Source organism: Nanorana parkeri, unplaced genomic scaffold (genome assembly GCF_000935625.1).
Source record: "Nanorana parkeri isolate BGI_ZX_2015 unplaced genomic scaffold, ASM93562v1 scaffold81, whole genome shotgun sequence".
Classification (NCBI taxonomy): domain Eukaryota; kingdom Metazoa; phylum Chordata; class Amphibia; order Anura; family Dicroglossidae; genus Nanorana; species Nanorana parkeri.
In genome coordinates, this window is record NW_017306349.1 from 2191905 (window position 1) to 2209389 (window position 17485).

At 45.5% G+C, this 17485-nt stretch overlaps 1 protein-coding gene across 1 annotated transcript in view; it reads left to right on the plus strand.

Moving 5' to 3' along the window:
* PAPPA (pappalysin 1) overlaps window positions 1-17485 on the plus strand; it is a 190509-nt gene that overhangs the window by 20861 nt on the left and 152163 nt on the right. The window contains exon 5 of the mRNA XM_018576975.1: window positions 13943-15011. Within this exon, the coding sequence (XP_018432477.1) occupies window positions 13943-15011 (1069 nt within the window). The remainder of the gene's footprint in view (window positions 1-13942; window positions 15012-17485) is intronic.

Genomic DNA, 17485 nt, shown 5'->3' on the forward strand with positions numbered 1-17485 from the left:
AAAAACAATAAAATAATAAATATAAATATATAAAAAATAATACAACCGGAGATAAAACAATAAAAGAATACAAAGAAAAAAAGAAGAGTAGTAAGACCTCTGCATATAAGTGATGCTTCCAGACTAACTTCTTACTAACTGCTCACAGGGTGTCTAAACATTTGCACATGCCGAATTTTATGTTTTGTTTTTCCAGCCTGTTAAATTTAGTAAATAGTCCTGTGTGTGATAACATTTGAACAAGCGTGTCATGTTTGTGTTATTCCATGCTGAAGTCGCGTTCATTTATTTTGACTTCGAAAGTTTAAAAAAAAACATGGAAATTGCTAAAGTGGATGTCTCTGGGCAAAATTAAAAAAATAAAATCAGCACATCTCTGTGGTACAAACATATTTCTTCTCATGTTTTATGTCTTTAAAAAAATACTCAAAGTACAGAAGAATACCTGTGGAGGTGCTAGAAATCTGTTGAGCTGCTGACTTCCTGTTTGGACTGACAACACAACAACGCACTGCCCCTGAAATCCCAACCGGCATTGTCAGCTCTGCCTGCTGGACCTTAGAATGCTGCCTATCCCCAGGGCCGGATTTCCCACAAGGCCAACCAAGGCCCGGCCTTGGGGCAGCAGGGAGTAGAGGATGCCAGGGACATACAGTTCCGGGTGCCGGGCGGGAAGTTGTTTTCTACATTAAGCCCTGCTTTGGACAAGCAGAGTTAAATGTACAGCGGGGAAGCCGCCGCTTGTTTTGTACAAGCGATGTCACTGAGATCACTTGTAGGCAGCCTGCAGGTCTGCCATTCTCCATGGGGGGGTTGGCGGTTAGGGGGGCACATTGAGGAACCTGGCCTTGGGGCCTTCCAGGTGCCATGGTAATATATCCCCCCCCCACTTCCAGGTGCCATTGTCATATATCCCCCCACTTCCAGGTGCCATTGTAATATATCCCCCCACTTCCAGGTAACATTGTAATATATCCCCCCCCACTTCCAGGTGCCATTGTCATATATCCCCCCCCACTTCCAGGTGCCATTGTTATATATCCCACCACTTCCAGGGGCCATTTTGTGCATGTCCTTAAATTCTCACAATTTTTCTATACTAGGAATGAGCTTCGGATTCTGCCGAAATGTCATCAACAGCACCGGGGATCCCGGGTGACCCCATTGACCATATTTGGTTGTGACCATATTTGGTCAATGAGGTCACCCAGGATTCCTGACACTTGTGTTTACATTGCAGCAGTGTCTGGAAGCAGTGGCAGGGCCGCATCGGCTTCAGTGGGTGGTCATGGCGTCAGGTCAACATCACCGTGACTGATGTGGATCGTGCTGGACGAATTGCTTGAGGATGGATTTACATCAGAGGACAATCTTAGGGGACTTCTAGATTCTAACAAGACCCTTGCACATCCCACATCCTTCTTGGAGACAGGTTATAGGGATGAGGCTCTTGTTCCCATCAAAATGGGGACAAGGCGCTTTGCAAGGGGGAGGGGGGACACTTTCCCGCCCCTTGCAAGGTACCCTCCCAATGTTGAGGGCATGTGACCTGGTAGGGATCAGGAGGAGCATACTGATCTTTTGCCCCCCCCCAACACACACACACCACCACCTTTCCTGGTCAGGCAGGACGCTTGCCTGGACAAGTGTCTTTTGTGAATTTTTAGAGAGACCCCCATTTTTGAAGGTGTTGGTGATACTACCCAAAGTCCTTAGGGGTCAAAACAAGCTCACAGCTTTACTAATCACCTTTTCCGGGACTCGCAATGCGCCATCAACACCTTTTTAGAAGCCTCTTGTGGCAGCAATACAATTAGGTAAATTTAAAAAATGTAAATTTAGTAGGATAATTAAAAATAACAAAAAAAAAAACCTTCCTCGTACTGAACTTTGCCAAGTTCACACATCCGTACTCTGGACAGTAGAAAGCTGCTTCTTCTTAGCTCCTCGTGGTGGCTGACACCAAGCCATAGTTCATTTAATACCTTTGTTTGGACCTGGAGAACCAAACAGCCGGCCAGCTTGTCCCTACAAGCAGCAAATAACCAAAACCAGGAGCTTTCCCCGGACGAAACGTTTGATGGCCACTTCTTTGAGAATTTAGAAGCTGAGAACAGTTGGCAATCGCGGCGTATTTCAGTTGTATTTCAATCATAAATCCATCCTTTTTCAGTTTGCTGAAGTTGTTTGGAAAATTGTATTTATTGCCCGTATGGAAAAAATACTATTTCAGCTTCAGCGTGGATATTCTTCTTTGTGTAGGAATTTATTTTTACCTACAACTCCACCTTTGCAATACATTTTAAAAATAAGGCATGTGAAAAAATAATGGCGCTGCTCTCACTGTAATGGCCACCTCATCTCTGGTGACGTCTGCCCCGAGCTCATTGATCTGTGATCCAGCACCTGTGCTGTTCAGGGTTGAATGATGCCCACCACCATCCGACCCCATTCTTGAGAGCCTATGCCATCATGGATAGGTTGGCCTGGGCTGACGTTCCTCCTAAATTGAAAGGTGCTTAAATGTCATCCGACCCCATTCTTATGAGCCTATGCCATCATGGATAGGCTGGCCTGGGCTGACGTTCCTCCTAAAGTGAAAGGTGCTTAAATGTCATCCGACCCCATTCTTATGAGCCTATGCCATTATGGATAGGCTGGCCTGAACTGATGTTCCTCCTAAAGAGAAAGGTGCTTAAACGTCATCTGACCCCCTTCTTATGATCCTATGCCATCATGGATAGGCAGGCCTGGGCTGACGTTCCTCCTAAAGAGAAAGGTGCTTAAACGTCATCTGACCCCCTTCTTATGATCCTATGCCATCATGGATAGGCAGGCCTGGCCTGACGTTCCTCCTAAAGTGAAAGGTGCTTAAACGTCATCTGACCCCCTTCTTATGAGCCTATGCCATTATGGATAGGCAGGCCTTGGCAGAAGGTGCTTACACGTCATTACGTGAGCACCATGACGTTCAGGGGTAAGGACTGACTTCCGGTGGAGAAAGTTCTTCTGATGGCGCCTGACCACCTTGAAGGTTGCAGAATTTAAGGCATGTGTAAAAATGATTTTTAAAAACATGGAGTTGACCTTTAATAAGTTCACTTTTACAGATTTTGAACGAAAGATGAAAGACTCTTTTGAGGATAATTCTGATCAGACATCATGATGAGGATTGAGGAGACCTGAGGAAGTAAAAGTGAAAATGGAAGGATTGGGCCTTCTCTCATTGACCAAATTCTTGGAAATGATCTCTGACCATAGCATTGTCGACATATTTACCTCTTGTATCTCCTGCAGGAGCAGATTGGCAGTCTGCAAAACGCATGGAGAGCCACCCTCAACCCACGACAGGAATCTACCACTATGGAATATTAAATATTTAAAGCGTTTGCCGATACAACATTATATGACTATAATGTAATTCTGATGATACCTACCGTCACATCATATATCGCAGTGGTGTAGTGGTTAGCATGTGTGCCTTGTAGCACTGGCGGTCCCTGGTTCCAATTCGGGTCAGGGTACTATCTGCATATGTGGTTTCTGGTTGTGTGTTTTCAACCCATAAGGAGTCAGGGCCGGTTCACACCACTTCCAATGCGTTATTATTATTATTATACAGGATTTATAGAGCGCCAACAGTTTGCACAGCGCTTTACAATATAAGGAAGACATTACAATCACAATACAATACAAGACATGATGGTAAGGAGGGCCCTGCCCCTGAGGGCTTACAATCTAGCATAGTCAGCTGCTTGAATGCACTAGATTGCATTTAGTAATCCTCCCTGCATTGTGGGGCGGGAAGGGGTGTTGCAGGGCATTCAAGTGAATGGCTACCCGCAGTGCGATTGCCTGCACCAGAATGCGTGGCACAGCAATGTCCGCTTTCCGGTCCAGCGCAATTGCAGAAAATAGGCTTGCACTACTGTGTCGGAACGCGGGTATTGCTGTGCCACGCGTTCTGGTGCGGGGGGGAGTGGGGGTGTGTGCGGCTGCAGTGCCATTGCCTTGATTGACATGCCCCCTCCCACCCTAGAACGCAGGGAGGATTTTCTAATGTGATCCAACCACACTGGAACGCACTGGAAGTGGCCCTCAAAAAGACCCCTATGCTAAAAACACTACAAAAAGGGACAGGTAAATTGTGTGTAAGCTTTAGTGACTCCTCAGCTTGGGAACTGGTGGTGCAGGAAAGCATGATGTCTATCACTGGGTCCCAATTCCTTGATGCACTTGCCCCATTTCATAAAGCACACCCCTGGAAGCGTCCTGATGCTGATAGTAGAACTTTGGCCTCCCGTTGATGCAACACATAGTTGTAAGTGTTGACATAGTTGTCACATTCTTCTTAGTCCCCCCCCCTGCCCCCGCCCCTGCAAAGTCCCACAAATGCCTGTTTCCATTGCAGATTGTTGGGCAACCAGGGCACAGGAAGAAGTCAATCAACATGCATGGCTTTTATGACTGTTGAATGTTCATAGAGTCATTCTAGGGTGAACTTCCACTTTAATATCGCACTAACTGTAACAAACTCAATCTCAACTGGGGAAAAGAAGAAAAACTCTTCACAGCTTGGCATAGACTCCTGCACAAGGAGAGAAAAGTTTATTTTGGAAACAAACGGATCTTAACATTCATGCGTTGCCTGTGTGTGTGTGTGTGTGTGTTTTCTTTCCTTTTATCGGTAAACAAAACATTAGGATTGAAAGGATAACTATAGTTGTGTATCGTTATCCTTGAAAGCGTTTGTAAACCCCCGAGCACAAGGAGTGCGTTGTTTATTCCCAATTCTATTGTTGAACATTTTTGTGCCAATTTTTTTTATTTACAAAATTTTCAATAATAGTAAAAAAAAAACACGTCTCTTTCTAATGCAATGAATCGGCCTCTAGGCTCTCTACGTTCCCTCAAGCAAAGCCAGGGCTATATCCGCTGTAGACATGTAAGCTGCAGAAAAATGCGGTTCAGATATTTCGGAAATTTGGGATTCGGATCCGAAATTCAATTCGGTTCGGGTTTTCGGATTCGGACGAAATCCGAATTTTGTTAGTTTTGGATGAGTTTACGGATATTCTGTTGCGAGTAAAACCAAAACTCCCAACAGAATATTCATAGTTACATAGTATTTGTACATAGTTACATAGTATTTGAGGTTGAATAAAGACATAAGTCCATCAAGTCCAACCTATTAGGATCTCATTCTAGGAGTACTTGTACCCCAAAAGTTTCTTGAACAATTCCACACTCTTAGCTGAAATCAATGCCTGTGGCAGTGAGTTCCAGACCCTAACTGCTCTAACTGTGAAGAACACCCTTCGTAGTTTTGGTCAAATATTCAGATAACAATAACAGAAAACCATATCAGATATTGATACTAAAGCTGAATCTCCTAGAATTTACGAATTGCATTCGGGAGCTTCTGAATGCCATACGGGTCTGGGAGCCATATACATATATTACTAAAGCTGAGGCTCCCAGACCCCAATGGCATTCGGGATCCGAATTTTTGAATTGCGTTTAAAATGCCATTCGGGTATATTACCATACTGTATATGGCTCCCATGTTGCCGTAACCAAAATTCGTGTTCAGAACCAATCGGATGCATTAAACCGAAAAACACATCTGATCGGCCAGAAAAGTCACACGTCCGGTTCAAGTTCAGTTTTAGAACGAAATTTGGACGGGATCCGAAATTCGGATTCAGACACATTCGGATGCGTTGGGATTCGGGAATTTGGATGTGTCCAAATGGCTGAATTTTGGAAAATTTGCCTGAATTTTGATTCGAAATGAAACGAATCACACATGTCTAATGCACGGCATGTACTCTTCTTTGCAGTCAAAGGCCGGGGGGGTGGGGGGAGCTTAGGTTCTTCTGTGGCATAAAAGAATGAGATATGTGACCAAAATTGTCCAATAGTTGTAGTAAGAGTTTCTTTCATGGCGCTTGAGCGCTAGGTTGTGGCTGCACTTCCACTGGAAGGAACCTCCGTCTGGAGGAGGGACCTTGGAGAAGTCTATTGGAGCAAAGAATGGGGTAACCACCAGAAGTAGAGGAGTCCAAGGATTCTGTTATTGGCAGAAAAAAAATATCATTAATAAGCCAACATCTTTCGGCGGTTCACACCATCCTCAGGGTAATAAAATGATCATTAACGAGTTGGCTTTTTGATGCTGTTTCATTTCCAAACAATAAAAAGATACTTTGGACTCCTCTACATCTGGCGGTGCTCCCTTGCTTTGCTCCGAGATTTCTCTGATGATTGACAACAGAGCATTCCGGCAGGGTACTGTACTTGGTAACTTGGGCTGACATCAATATCACACATGGCAAGCTGTGGTTTGGTACAGCCCACTGCCCTGAGCACTGTTGACTAGAGGACCTGGATATTGGTCACATGACCACTGTAAAATTGCCAGATAAAGGAACTTATATTGTGTGTTTTGTGGCAATTGGCATTGCAGTGCTTACTTTTTTGTATACTTGATTGTCACAGCTTAGCAGGACGTGAACCTGTACATACACTTTAAGCTATCCCCCTCCAAATTGTTTTACTCACATGTCCCCACTCTTGTGAGATCCATGCTTTGCGGGACAGGAAGAGACTCACAGCCGCTACTGAAAACTCTCAAGCCGGTGACTCGCTTCTTCTGCACATGAATGGGAAATTATCATCAATATGGAAAGGACATCTGTTGTTGAAACACATATTCAGATTCTCTCTGGGATCCACAGAAGAACTGAGGGGCCAGACAGAGAGCATGCAGCACCCAGTAGCAAGCTAAGGCTAAAAGACTGCTGGGGCTGCCAATATCACATCCAAGGTGGTAGCAGCCAGCAGCAATCTAAGCCTCTGAGTCTCATGGGACTGCGGACATCACACCCAAGATGGCGGCACCCAGTAGCAATCTAAGGCTCTATGTCTGCTGGGGCTGCCGACATTACATCCTAGTTGGCAGCACCCAGTAGCAATCTAAGGCTCTGAGTCTACTGGGACTGCCAACATCACACCCAAGATGGCGGCACCCAGTAGCAATCTAAGGCTCTATGTCTTCTGGGGCTGCCGACATTACATCCTAGTTGGTGGCACCCAGTTGCAATCTAAAGCTCTGAGTTTGATGGGGCTGCAGACATTACATTCAAAATGGTGGCATCCAGTAGCAATCCAAGGCTCTGAGTTTGATGGGGCTGCAGACATAACATCTAAAATGGTGGCAGCCAGTAGCAATTCAAGGCTCTGAGTCTGATTGGGCTGCCAAGATCACATCCAAGGTGGTGGCACCGAGTAGCAGTCTAAGGCTCTGAGTCCGATTGGGCTGCCGACATCACATTTAAGATGGTGGCATCCAGTAGCAATCCAAGGCTCTGAGTCTGCTGGGGCTGAAGGCATTACATCCAAGATGGTGGCACCCAGTAGCAATGTAAGGCTCTAAATCTACATTCAAAATGGTGGCACCCAGTACCAATCTAAGGCTCTGAGTCTGCTGGGGCTGCCAACATCACATCCAAGAGGGCAGCACCCAGTAGCAATCTAAGTCTCTGAGTTTGCTGGGGTTACCAACATCACATCCAAGATGGTGGCATGCAGTAGCAATCTAATGGTCTGAGTCTGCTGGGGCTACCAACATCATATCCAACATAGCAGCATCCATTAACAATCTAAGACTCTGTGTCTGCTGGGGCTACCAACATCACATCCACGATGGTGGCATCCAGTAGCAATCTAAGTCTCTGAGTCTGCTGGGGCTACCAACATCACATCCAAGATGGCAGCACCCAGTAGCAATCTAAGGCTCTGAGTCTGCTGGGGCTGACAACATCATATCCAAGATAGCAGCACCCAGTAACAATCTAAGGCTCTGTGTCTGCTGGGTCTGCCAACACCACATCCAAGATTGTGGCATCCAGTAGCAATCTAAGTCTCTAGCCAAACTGCTCAACTGTCATTTCCATCATTGAGCGAGACAGACCGCACCGTCTTCCAGTCCTGTGCCCGTCCCTAAACAAACCTTTACAACGACTGCCAACAGTTTTCAACCGCTGTAGAGCGGCACTCCCGCTCCCGTTCAGCCGACAGGTCTCAGCTTGGCCAGCTGAGCCCTTACGGTACCGGACGGCATTAACATTTTCAGTGCACAGCATCCATCCAACGGCAAATTTCTTGCGCTCCAGCCACAGGAACCCTCTAGCTGTCACCACCATCCCTCCTCCATCAACAGGGACCAACCACATTCATCAAACAAGATACCACTTCAAGCCTATGGCAACATCCATACAGTCCAGCTGCAGGAGCCGTTCGTGACCCAAGCTGACAGCACCATCCACTCTTCACCGGCAGGACACCACCACGTCCATCCAACAGTGAGTCCTTAATTGCAGATCATCAACTTTAAGTATTACATCCTTTTTAATAACATAAATTCCTGGGTTGTAGCGCTCTTTTTCTGCCTTTTCATATCTGTATACAGGGTCCCTCTCCCTGGTTTAGTAGCTTGCTCACCCAAACCCGCCAATAGCCATCCCATCGGTAGTGCGCTCGCCATCTTTATTGTTTTTATCTGTGTCTGATGGGGCTGCCGAGGTCACATCCAAGATGGGGACACCCAGTAGCTATCTAAGGCCTTTTGGATGTCTACATGGATGTCTACACAATGGATGCTTTTACAGTAAAAGCATGCTAAATCCACAGATAATCTTATGGACAGATCTCTGTTTACATGAATGGTCTATCAACAGGGTCTCTTTAAGCTTTACTGTGCAAAAGTATAGCTACCCTTCAACTTATTCTTTAGTCAATGCCCCGTGTTGCCCGCTTGCTGCAGGAGCCATCACCAAGAATAAAAGAACAGTTTGCTTTGTGTGAGCATTGCTATTCCAGCCAGATGCTTGCTTTGTTATATGAAATACTATGCATCTTACAGTCCTATACAGCCCTATTTTATCTAAGAACTAAGACTCTGCTACAGTTAAAAAATTGACCTTGAATTCCCTCTTCTGGATGAAATCACCTCACCTGCCCCCGATTTCTGTGTTCAGCATGGAACAGAGCACAGACTGTACACACATCCTCCGCTGTAAGCCAGGCGCTCAAAGATGTACACGAAACGCTATAGTGCCGGAGTTGGCATCGGGTAAAATGGCATGACTGTGCGTCATGTTGCTGCACTTACGGATAGGCATGGGCTCCCCCGTGCATTTCCCCAATCCTGCACTTTCATTAATCATGCCCCGAGCTGTTCCAAGGATTCCTGCTGGATGAAAGGGATAGACCACATGTTGCGTGGGGAACTTTTTTTTTTTTTATTGGAGTGGCAATAAATATTTCCTTTACCATATTACCCTTTACGTCTTTCCATGCATTTTATTTTCCATGTCTCGAAGATTATAGCTTTTCGGAATTCAGCACAGAGCCCCCTTTTCTTTTTTTTTATTGCTATAGCTGTATAAAAAGGTTTTTAAACCCTTCGGCTGGATTGCGGTAGAGCACAAAATGCATACTGAATGGGATCTCGAAGCACTTAGGCCATGGGTGGCCAACTCTCCTGATGTAGGGGGTCCTAATGGTACAGCTTGGCTTGAACCATAGAACAGTGATGGTAGAAAAAAAACAAAATGGTCCATCGAGTCTGGACCATACAAAATGCGCATTAATGAATATTGAATGGGATCTCAGTGCACGTAGGCCAATGGTAGGTCAACTTTCCTGATTTAGGGGCTCTCAATTGTACAGCGTGCCTTGAACCATAGAACAGTGATGGTATAAAAAAAACAAAATGATCCATTGAGTCTAGACCATGCACAATGTACAGTAATGAATATTGAATGGGATCTCAGTGCACCTAGGCCAGTGGGGGTCAACTTTCCTGATATAGGGGTTCTCAATCGTACAGCTTGCCTTGAACCATAGAAGAGTGACAGCAGATAAAACCCTCAAAATGGTCCATCGAGTCTGGACCATGCAAAATGCATGGTACTTCATACTGAATGACATCTCAATGCACCTAGGCCAGGGGTGGTCAACTCTCCTGATGTAGGGGGTCCTAATGGTACAGCTTGCCTTCAACCATAGAACAGTGATGGTAGAAATAAACAAAATGGTCCATTGAGTCTGGACCATGCACAATGTACAGTAATGAATATTGAATGGGATCTCAGTGCACCTAGGCCAGTGGGATGTCAACTTTCCTAATATAGGGGCTCTCAATTGTACAGCTTGCCTTGAACCATAGAACAATGATGGTAGAAAGAAAAAACCAAATGGTCCCTCCAGTCTGGGCAATGAAAAATGCGTGGTAAAGCATATTGAATGGGATCTCAATACACCTAGGTCAGGGTTGGTCAACTTTCCTGATATGGGGGGTCTCAATCGTACAGCTTGCCTTGAACCATAGAACAGTGATGGTAGAAAAAAACAAAATGGTCCATTGAGTCTGGACCATGCAAAATGCGCAGTCCAGTGATGAATATTGAATGGGATCTCAGTGCACCTAGGCCAGTGGGGGTCAAATTTCCTCCTATAGGGGCTCTCAATTGTACAGCGTGCCTAGAACCATAGAACAGTGATGGCAGGAAAAAAAAAAACAAGGGTCCATTGAGTCTGGACCATACAAAATGTGCGGTACTGCATATTGAATAGGATCTCAATGCACCTAGTCCCAGTGATTGTCATCTTTCCTGATATAGGTAGAGCTGTTCTTATAATGAGGCAGGCTTAGGCTGTGTCCTCTGACAGGGCCTGCCACCCTGTTTCCAGCCAGAGCAACCTGGGATGCTCTGGCTGGCGTCCCACCAAGCTCACTGACATCAGTGGTTGCCAGGAGCTGAACGGGATGCCCTGGCTGGCATCCCACCTAGCTGACTGACCTCACTGGTGAAATGCTCTGGCTGGTATCCCACCCAGCTCCTGGGATCCAGGGACATCAGTGAGCTGGGTGGGACGACGGACAGAGGCGAAGCCAGGTACCGGCCACTCCCCTTCACCAATCGGAACCCGGACCATGCACCACAAGCAACCACCTCCCAGAAACATGCACCATGAGCTCCTCCTCCCGGTCCTAGGTGGCAGAACGTCTAGAACCATCCCTGGATATAGGGGGTCTCAATTGTAGCCCTTGGCATTGCCAAGGGACCAAACATAATATTTAGTGAATTTGAAGCTACAGGAGGCTGTCAGAGGCTGCAGATGTGCAGCAAGAGATGTTTAGAAACATGGTGCTAGAGATGAGGGGATGGTCAGAAACTATAGGGGTGCTGCTGGAGATGGTCAGAGACTTCGGATATGCTGCAGGACATGGGCAGAGACTACATGGGTCCCACAAGAGATGGTCAGAGACTGCAGATATGCTGCAAGAGATGGACAGCGACTCCAGGTATGCTATAAGAGATGGTCAGAGACTGCAGGGGTGCTGCAAGAGATGTTCAGAGACTGCAGATATGCTGATTGAGATGAGGAGATGGTCAGAGACTGCAGATATGCTGCAGGAGATGGTCAGAGACTACAGGCTTGCTACGAGAGGTGGTCAGAGACTGGAGATATGCTGAAGGAGATGGACAGAGGAGATTGTCTACAGGGGCCCTGAAGGTAGCACTGTAAGTGCCTAAGGGCGACAGGTTGTCCCGATTCTTAAATTTAACGATTAATCGACAAATTAATCTTTAATTTTCACAGCCCTAATATATAGATATATCTATATATATATTCATATATTTGGACATACAGTTTAAGGCTAAACTTCAGGAATATGTAAAATACACCAAATAATGCAGTTCTTTATTCAAGTAATTAAATAAATTAAGTAATTAATAAACCCAGCCAGGAGTGAGGTTTGGGTGAGTATATCTTAGCTCCCTAGACAAAATGCACTTAACCCTTTCAGTGAGGGGATATCTCCACTGCAAGGCTTTTTTTTGGTTTCTGCCCAGAGTTCATCATTAAAGGAGAACTATGGGGGCAGTGTTTTCCCCATAGTTCTCCTTAGGGTAACGGGAGGACACAAACTCGCGTCCTCCCGTTACCCTAAGGAGAACTATGGGGGCAGTGTTTTCCCCATAGTTCTCCTTAGGGTAACGGGAGGACACAAACTCGCGTCCTCCCGTTACCCTAAGGAGAACTATGGGGGCAGTGTTTTCCCCATAGTTCTCCTTAGGGTAACGGGAGGACACAAACTCGCGTCCTCCCGTTACCCTAAGGAGAACTATGGGGGCAGTGTTTTCCCCATAGTTCTCCTTAGGGTAACGGGAGGACACAAACTCGCGTCCTCCCGTTACCCTAAGGAGAACTATGGGGGCAGTGTTTTCCCCATAGTTCTCCTTAGGGTAACGGGAGGACACAAACTCGCGTCCTCCCGTTACCCTAAGGAGAACTATGGGGAAAACACTGACCCCATAGTTCTCCTTTAAGCAATACAATGTTGTCCTGTCTCCACCCCGACCTCCTGACTGGACACTGAGAGAACAGCAGCGTACTGATATCGTCTCTCTGCTCGCCGTGAGCTCTTCTCCCATCAGCATGCTTAACATTCGCATGCAGCACACCTGATTGATGTCATGAACTTGAGCTTTGAGGGGGAAAACAGCTCATTGATCAGGTTCTAGACATCTGCTGTTCAGTAGGGGGCCCCAGGACACAAATGTGCTTCCTCTTCCAGAGGCTCATCATGAGTTAACTGAGAAGAGGAACGCACGGTTATACATTATCCACTGATTCAATAATCATCATGATGACGCACCATAAGTGATGACATTATTTTGAGAAAACAATAGCCTTGGCCCTGGTGTCTGCTTGTCCGTGGTTTGTTTTGTGTTTCGCTCAGTGTGCCTTGATTGGACTTCGGTAATCGCATTACATACTGATCTCTTCAAACATTGAAACAGCGTACCGTTTGGCCATAAAGGTGGAAGTTTAGACAACGGGGCTGGGGGAACATTGGAGAAGGACCTATCAAAATAAAGATGGCTGTATCGACTAGCTGCAGAAGGGGACAATACAAGTCCTGACCTGAAGTTCCTATACTTGTGAATGATAAACAATGGGAATGTTTTGCAGATGACACTGCTTGTTATGCAATAACTCCGGGCAATGCAGTAGTTGAATGGGGTGGTGGATGTGGGGGGGGATTGGTCATGGACATTAGGTATGCACCGATACCGATACTAGTATTGGGACTGGTCCCGATCTTAATCATTTGGGCTAGTACGCATGCTCCGATACTTACCTCCGATACCAGATCTTCCGGTATCAGAGTGAAATCTCCCTCTGACCGGCAGTGCCGAGGGAGCATGTATCCTGCTTCCTTTCCTATCAGGATGCCGGGTGGTGGTGGGTTATTACCCGGCTCCTGGATTCCTGAATGGCTAGGAAGCTGGATTCACTTGTTGCTAGGCAGCCTGGCTTCCCAAACAATCAGGAAGCCGGGCGGCACATAATGACCCACCTCCCGGCTTCCTGATTGGTCAGGAAGCTAGGCTGCCTAAGAAGTGAAGCCGGTGTTCTTTCTTAGATGTTGCTGTCTGATCACTGGGGAGAGCAGACCGAGGAAATACTTCCTCCTCCCTACAGTAGACTGATGACATCACCTCAGCCCAGGCGGAGTCTCTTGACTGAAGCTCAAAGATTGCCTTTTTAATGTTATAGATGTAGATGTTGCCGTCTGATCACTAGGGAGAGGAGACTGAGGAAATGCTTCCTCCTCCCTACAGTAGACTGATGACATCATATCAGCCCAAGCCCAATCTCAAGGATTGTCTTTTTAATGATACAATGTAGTGATTGCAACATAAGGTAAAAGGTCCACCTCAGGTCATTTCATGATGTCCATTGATTGTTGATATCGAAGACAATAACTTTCATGTGTTTGTTGAGCAAAATATGTTTCTGTAAAGTGGTGACATGTTGAGTAACTTTCATTGACACCTTTCTCTTTTCTGGGGATGCTTAGGACTTTATGACAAATGTACTTACACTTCTCACGATCGTGGATGGGTCCTCGGAATTGAGGCCATGAGCGACCAGGGTACAAGAGATCCTCGCTATTTCTTCTCCTTAAAGACAGATCGTGCTAGAAATTGGACCACCATAACTGCTAATCGCAACTACCTCCCGAACCAGTGGGTCCACCTAGCCGTCACCTACAGTGGCCGTACAATCAAACTTTACGTCAACGGGGCACAAGTGGCAACCAGTAGCAAGCAAGTGGGTTCCATCTTCAGCGCCTTCACGAGAAAATGTAAAGCCCTCATGGTGGGTGGCAATGCACTCAACCAGAATTACAGAGGCTACATGGAACAGTTCAGGCTCTGGAACACGGCTCGGACGCAGAAGGAAATATTACTAGGCATGGGTCAGACATTGCATGGACTGAGTAATCCTCTACCTCAACTTGTTCTTCAGGATAGCTTTGACAATGTGAAAAACATCTGGTCTCCCATGAAAGACGGAAAGCTCCCGCGAGTGGAACCCATCAACCTCCACGTGTCGGCGCTGGATACAAACCTGGACCTGCCCCAGTGCGGGCAAACCCTTTGCGACAACGTGCAGGTCATTTCCAACTACAACAACGTCGCGGGCTTCCGCCAGACCAGGGTCGTGCGTTACACGGTGGTCAACGTGTTTGACGACAACCACGAGAACCCGACGGTCACCAAAGAACAAATCGAGCTCCAGCATAAGAAATTGACCGAGGCGTTCGGTCCGTACAACATCACCTGGGAACTGGATGTGTTAGAGAGGAACGACTCCTTCCTACGGCAGCGGCTCGTCCTCACTAACTGCGACATCACCAAGATCGGAAGCGCCGAGTGCGATCCCGAATGTAACCATAAACTCACGGGCTACGACGGCGGGGATTGTCGTGGACGCAGCACTTGCCTGTACTCCAGCAGGAAGGAAAACAGCGTGTGCGACATGGATTGCAATATCGAGGAGTTGGATTACGATGGCGGGGCTTGCTGCAATCCAAATGTCACCGATGTCACCAAGACTTGCTTTGATCCCAAATCACCGTACAGGTAGGAGCCTTTTTTTTTTGGCTTGATGGTTTATTTTAGGGAATATTATGTTTATGTTTTATTTATGATGCACAAAAATCTGGGGAAAAAAAATTGTTTTGGGTGTTTTTGATTGTATGTGTGTGTATGTGAAGCCAACGTTCTTCTTGTATTTTTGGGTAGATTAGAGAAGAATTAGAACTCCAGTCATGTTTTGATTGATTGAGAAAATAGATTTGTGGTGGTGGATGGTGTGTTTTTTAATTTATTTACTATCGTTGTTAGCCAAAAAAGAATGGCGGTAGTGTAGATATTAAAGGAGAACTATGGGGTCAGGGCTTTTCCCCATAGTTCTCCTTAGGGTCACGGGAGGACACAAACTAGCGTCCTCCCGTCACCCAAAGCTCAGTATATAGGGAGCTACAGCTGGCGGTATACTGAGACCGCCGCAGCCTGGACGACATTACTGTCTGGATCCACCCAGCTGCGTGAGTGACAGCTGGCTCTGTTTATCTAGAGGCAGAGCCAGCTGTACCCGCCCCCTCCCCCGTCTGTTCCGCCAGTCAGCGCTGGAAGATAGGAGCGGGGAGGGGGCAATCCCTGCGGGGAGGTTCCTCAATGCGCCAACCTCCCAGCCAAACACCTCCTTCAATGGAGAATGGCAACAAGATGGCAGGGCAGCAGGGTTAGTTTTAATTTTTGTTTTTACCTTTTATATTTTTTAAATTAATTAATTTTAAATTAGTAATTGATTTTTTTCTACTTTTTTACATTTGTATTTATCTTATAATCTTTTACTTTTTTTAAAAAAAATTATAATTTTTTTTATCTTCTTATTTTTTTTATAATTTATGTTTACTTTTTAATCACCTTTTTATTGTAATTCATTTTTCTTCTTTTTTCTTCTTATCTATTCTTATTTTTTTTAATTAAAGGAGAATTATGAGGCGAGTGAAAATCATTGTGTCTGAATGCGCACAATGTAATGCCACAAATGGGCTCCTTACCCTGGAAGGGTGAAGAATATATTCTTTTTTTGTCTAAAAGTCCACGTCACCTCTAGAACTGTACCTATGTTGCGTCTTTGCATTTTGTTATATGCACTGCAGTTGCCTTTTAGAAACATTTGCATGTTATGCCAGATTATTCTATGCCTGTGTTCTCTCTCTCTCATGCTAGGCAAGAGGAAGTAGTCCAGAATGTTAAAATTCCCCTTAAAAAAATAGATGTTTTTTAGAGCGAGCGTAAGGAAACATCGAGCGTTTCTGCCACCGGAGTGAAATTTGGGCTGTTTTGCTTTTCCGCGTTGGGTTTTTCCTTCAGTGACCAGAGCTCAGCAGCAATGGAAATACCCTCTTTTGCTTGACTCTTTTTCTAGGCATCTCTCTCCCCTGTCTCCAGTTACAGGGGGCCTCCCTTTTCCGTTTTCTTGAAGCTGGCAACAGTCTTATTTAATCAGTGTGCTGAGATGGACAGCCAATAGGGGCTGCGCTGTGTGATGTCGGCTCCCATGTGGGTTCAGGGGTCCGCAGCTGTTAGCTAGCAGGGGCTGCTTTCCCCGACTACTGGGGCCGTCTTCATCTTCATGAAGCATTAGGAGGGATAGTTCTCAAAACAAAACATGACATGTGCAGTTATTGCGGAGAAATCAGAATATAACCGAATAAACAGAACGCCGACCGGAGGGCCGCGCATAAAGGCTGCTTTATAGGTTGCGCAAAATGTTTTTTTTGGGTCGAATGTTACTGTAACTTTTTTTTGTTTTAATGAATAACAGTAGTTGTTGCAGCAGTTCTGAAATCACATAAGGCTCGCTACATTTTATTTATTTATTCATTTATTTATGTATTTATTTATCTTTTTATTTTTTATTAAAGCAGAACTTTGCACAGAATACAAAAATGTGGCATTTTGACCCTGAATTCAAAAATTTGGCATTTTGTAAACATTTATTTATTTATATTTTTTTAAATTAAAGCAGAACTTTGTCCCGAATTCCAAAATTTGGGATTTTGTAGAAATCATTTTATTTTTTTTGTGTGCGGGAGGGACAGACTATGTGCGCTGTCAAGGCCTTCTTACCTTCCTCCTCTCGAGTTGCTCTGGAATGTAAAATGAGCTGCTCATGCACAGCTTGGTGTACATTCTCGGCATGCCTGGGTAGCGGGATGAAGAAACTCTCGTGCACATGTGTGGGAGTTGCACAGAATCCCCGGCATGGCCACTCACGATGGCCAAAGACCCTGAACCCGGAAAAGGTGCTCGGAGCAGTTGAGGGAGCTTGCGGACATTGGGTCGCTGGCGAGGGGATGAGTCTAATTGATGAGTCAATAGTCTTGGAGCTCAAAAGTATCGGTACTTGTACTCGTACTTGGTATCTGTGCAACCCTAATATATATATAATAAAAATGATTTAAATAAATGTAAAAAAATAAAAAAATTGAAAAAGTTAAGAAAACAATAAAAAAATTAAAAGAAAAAAAACAAAAACGGGG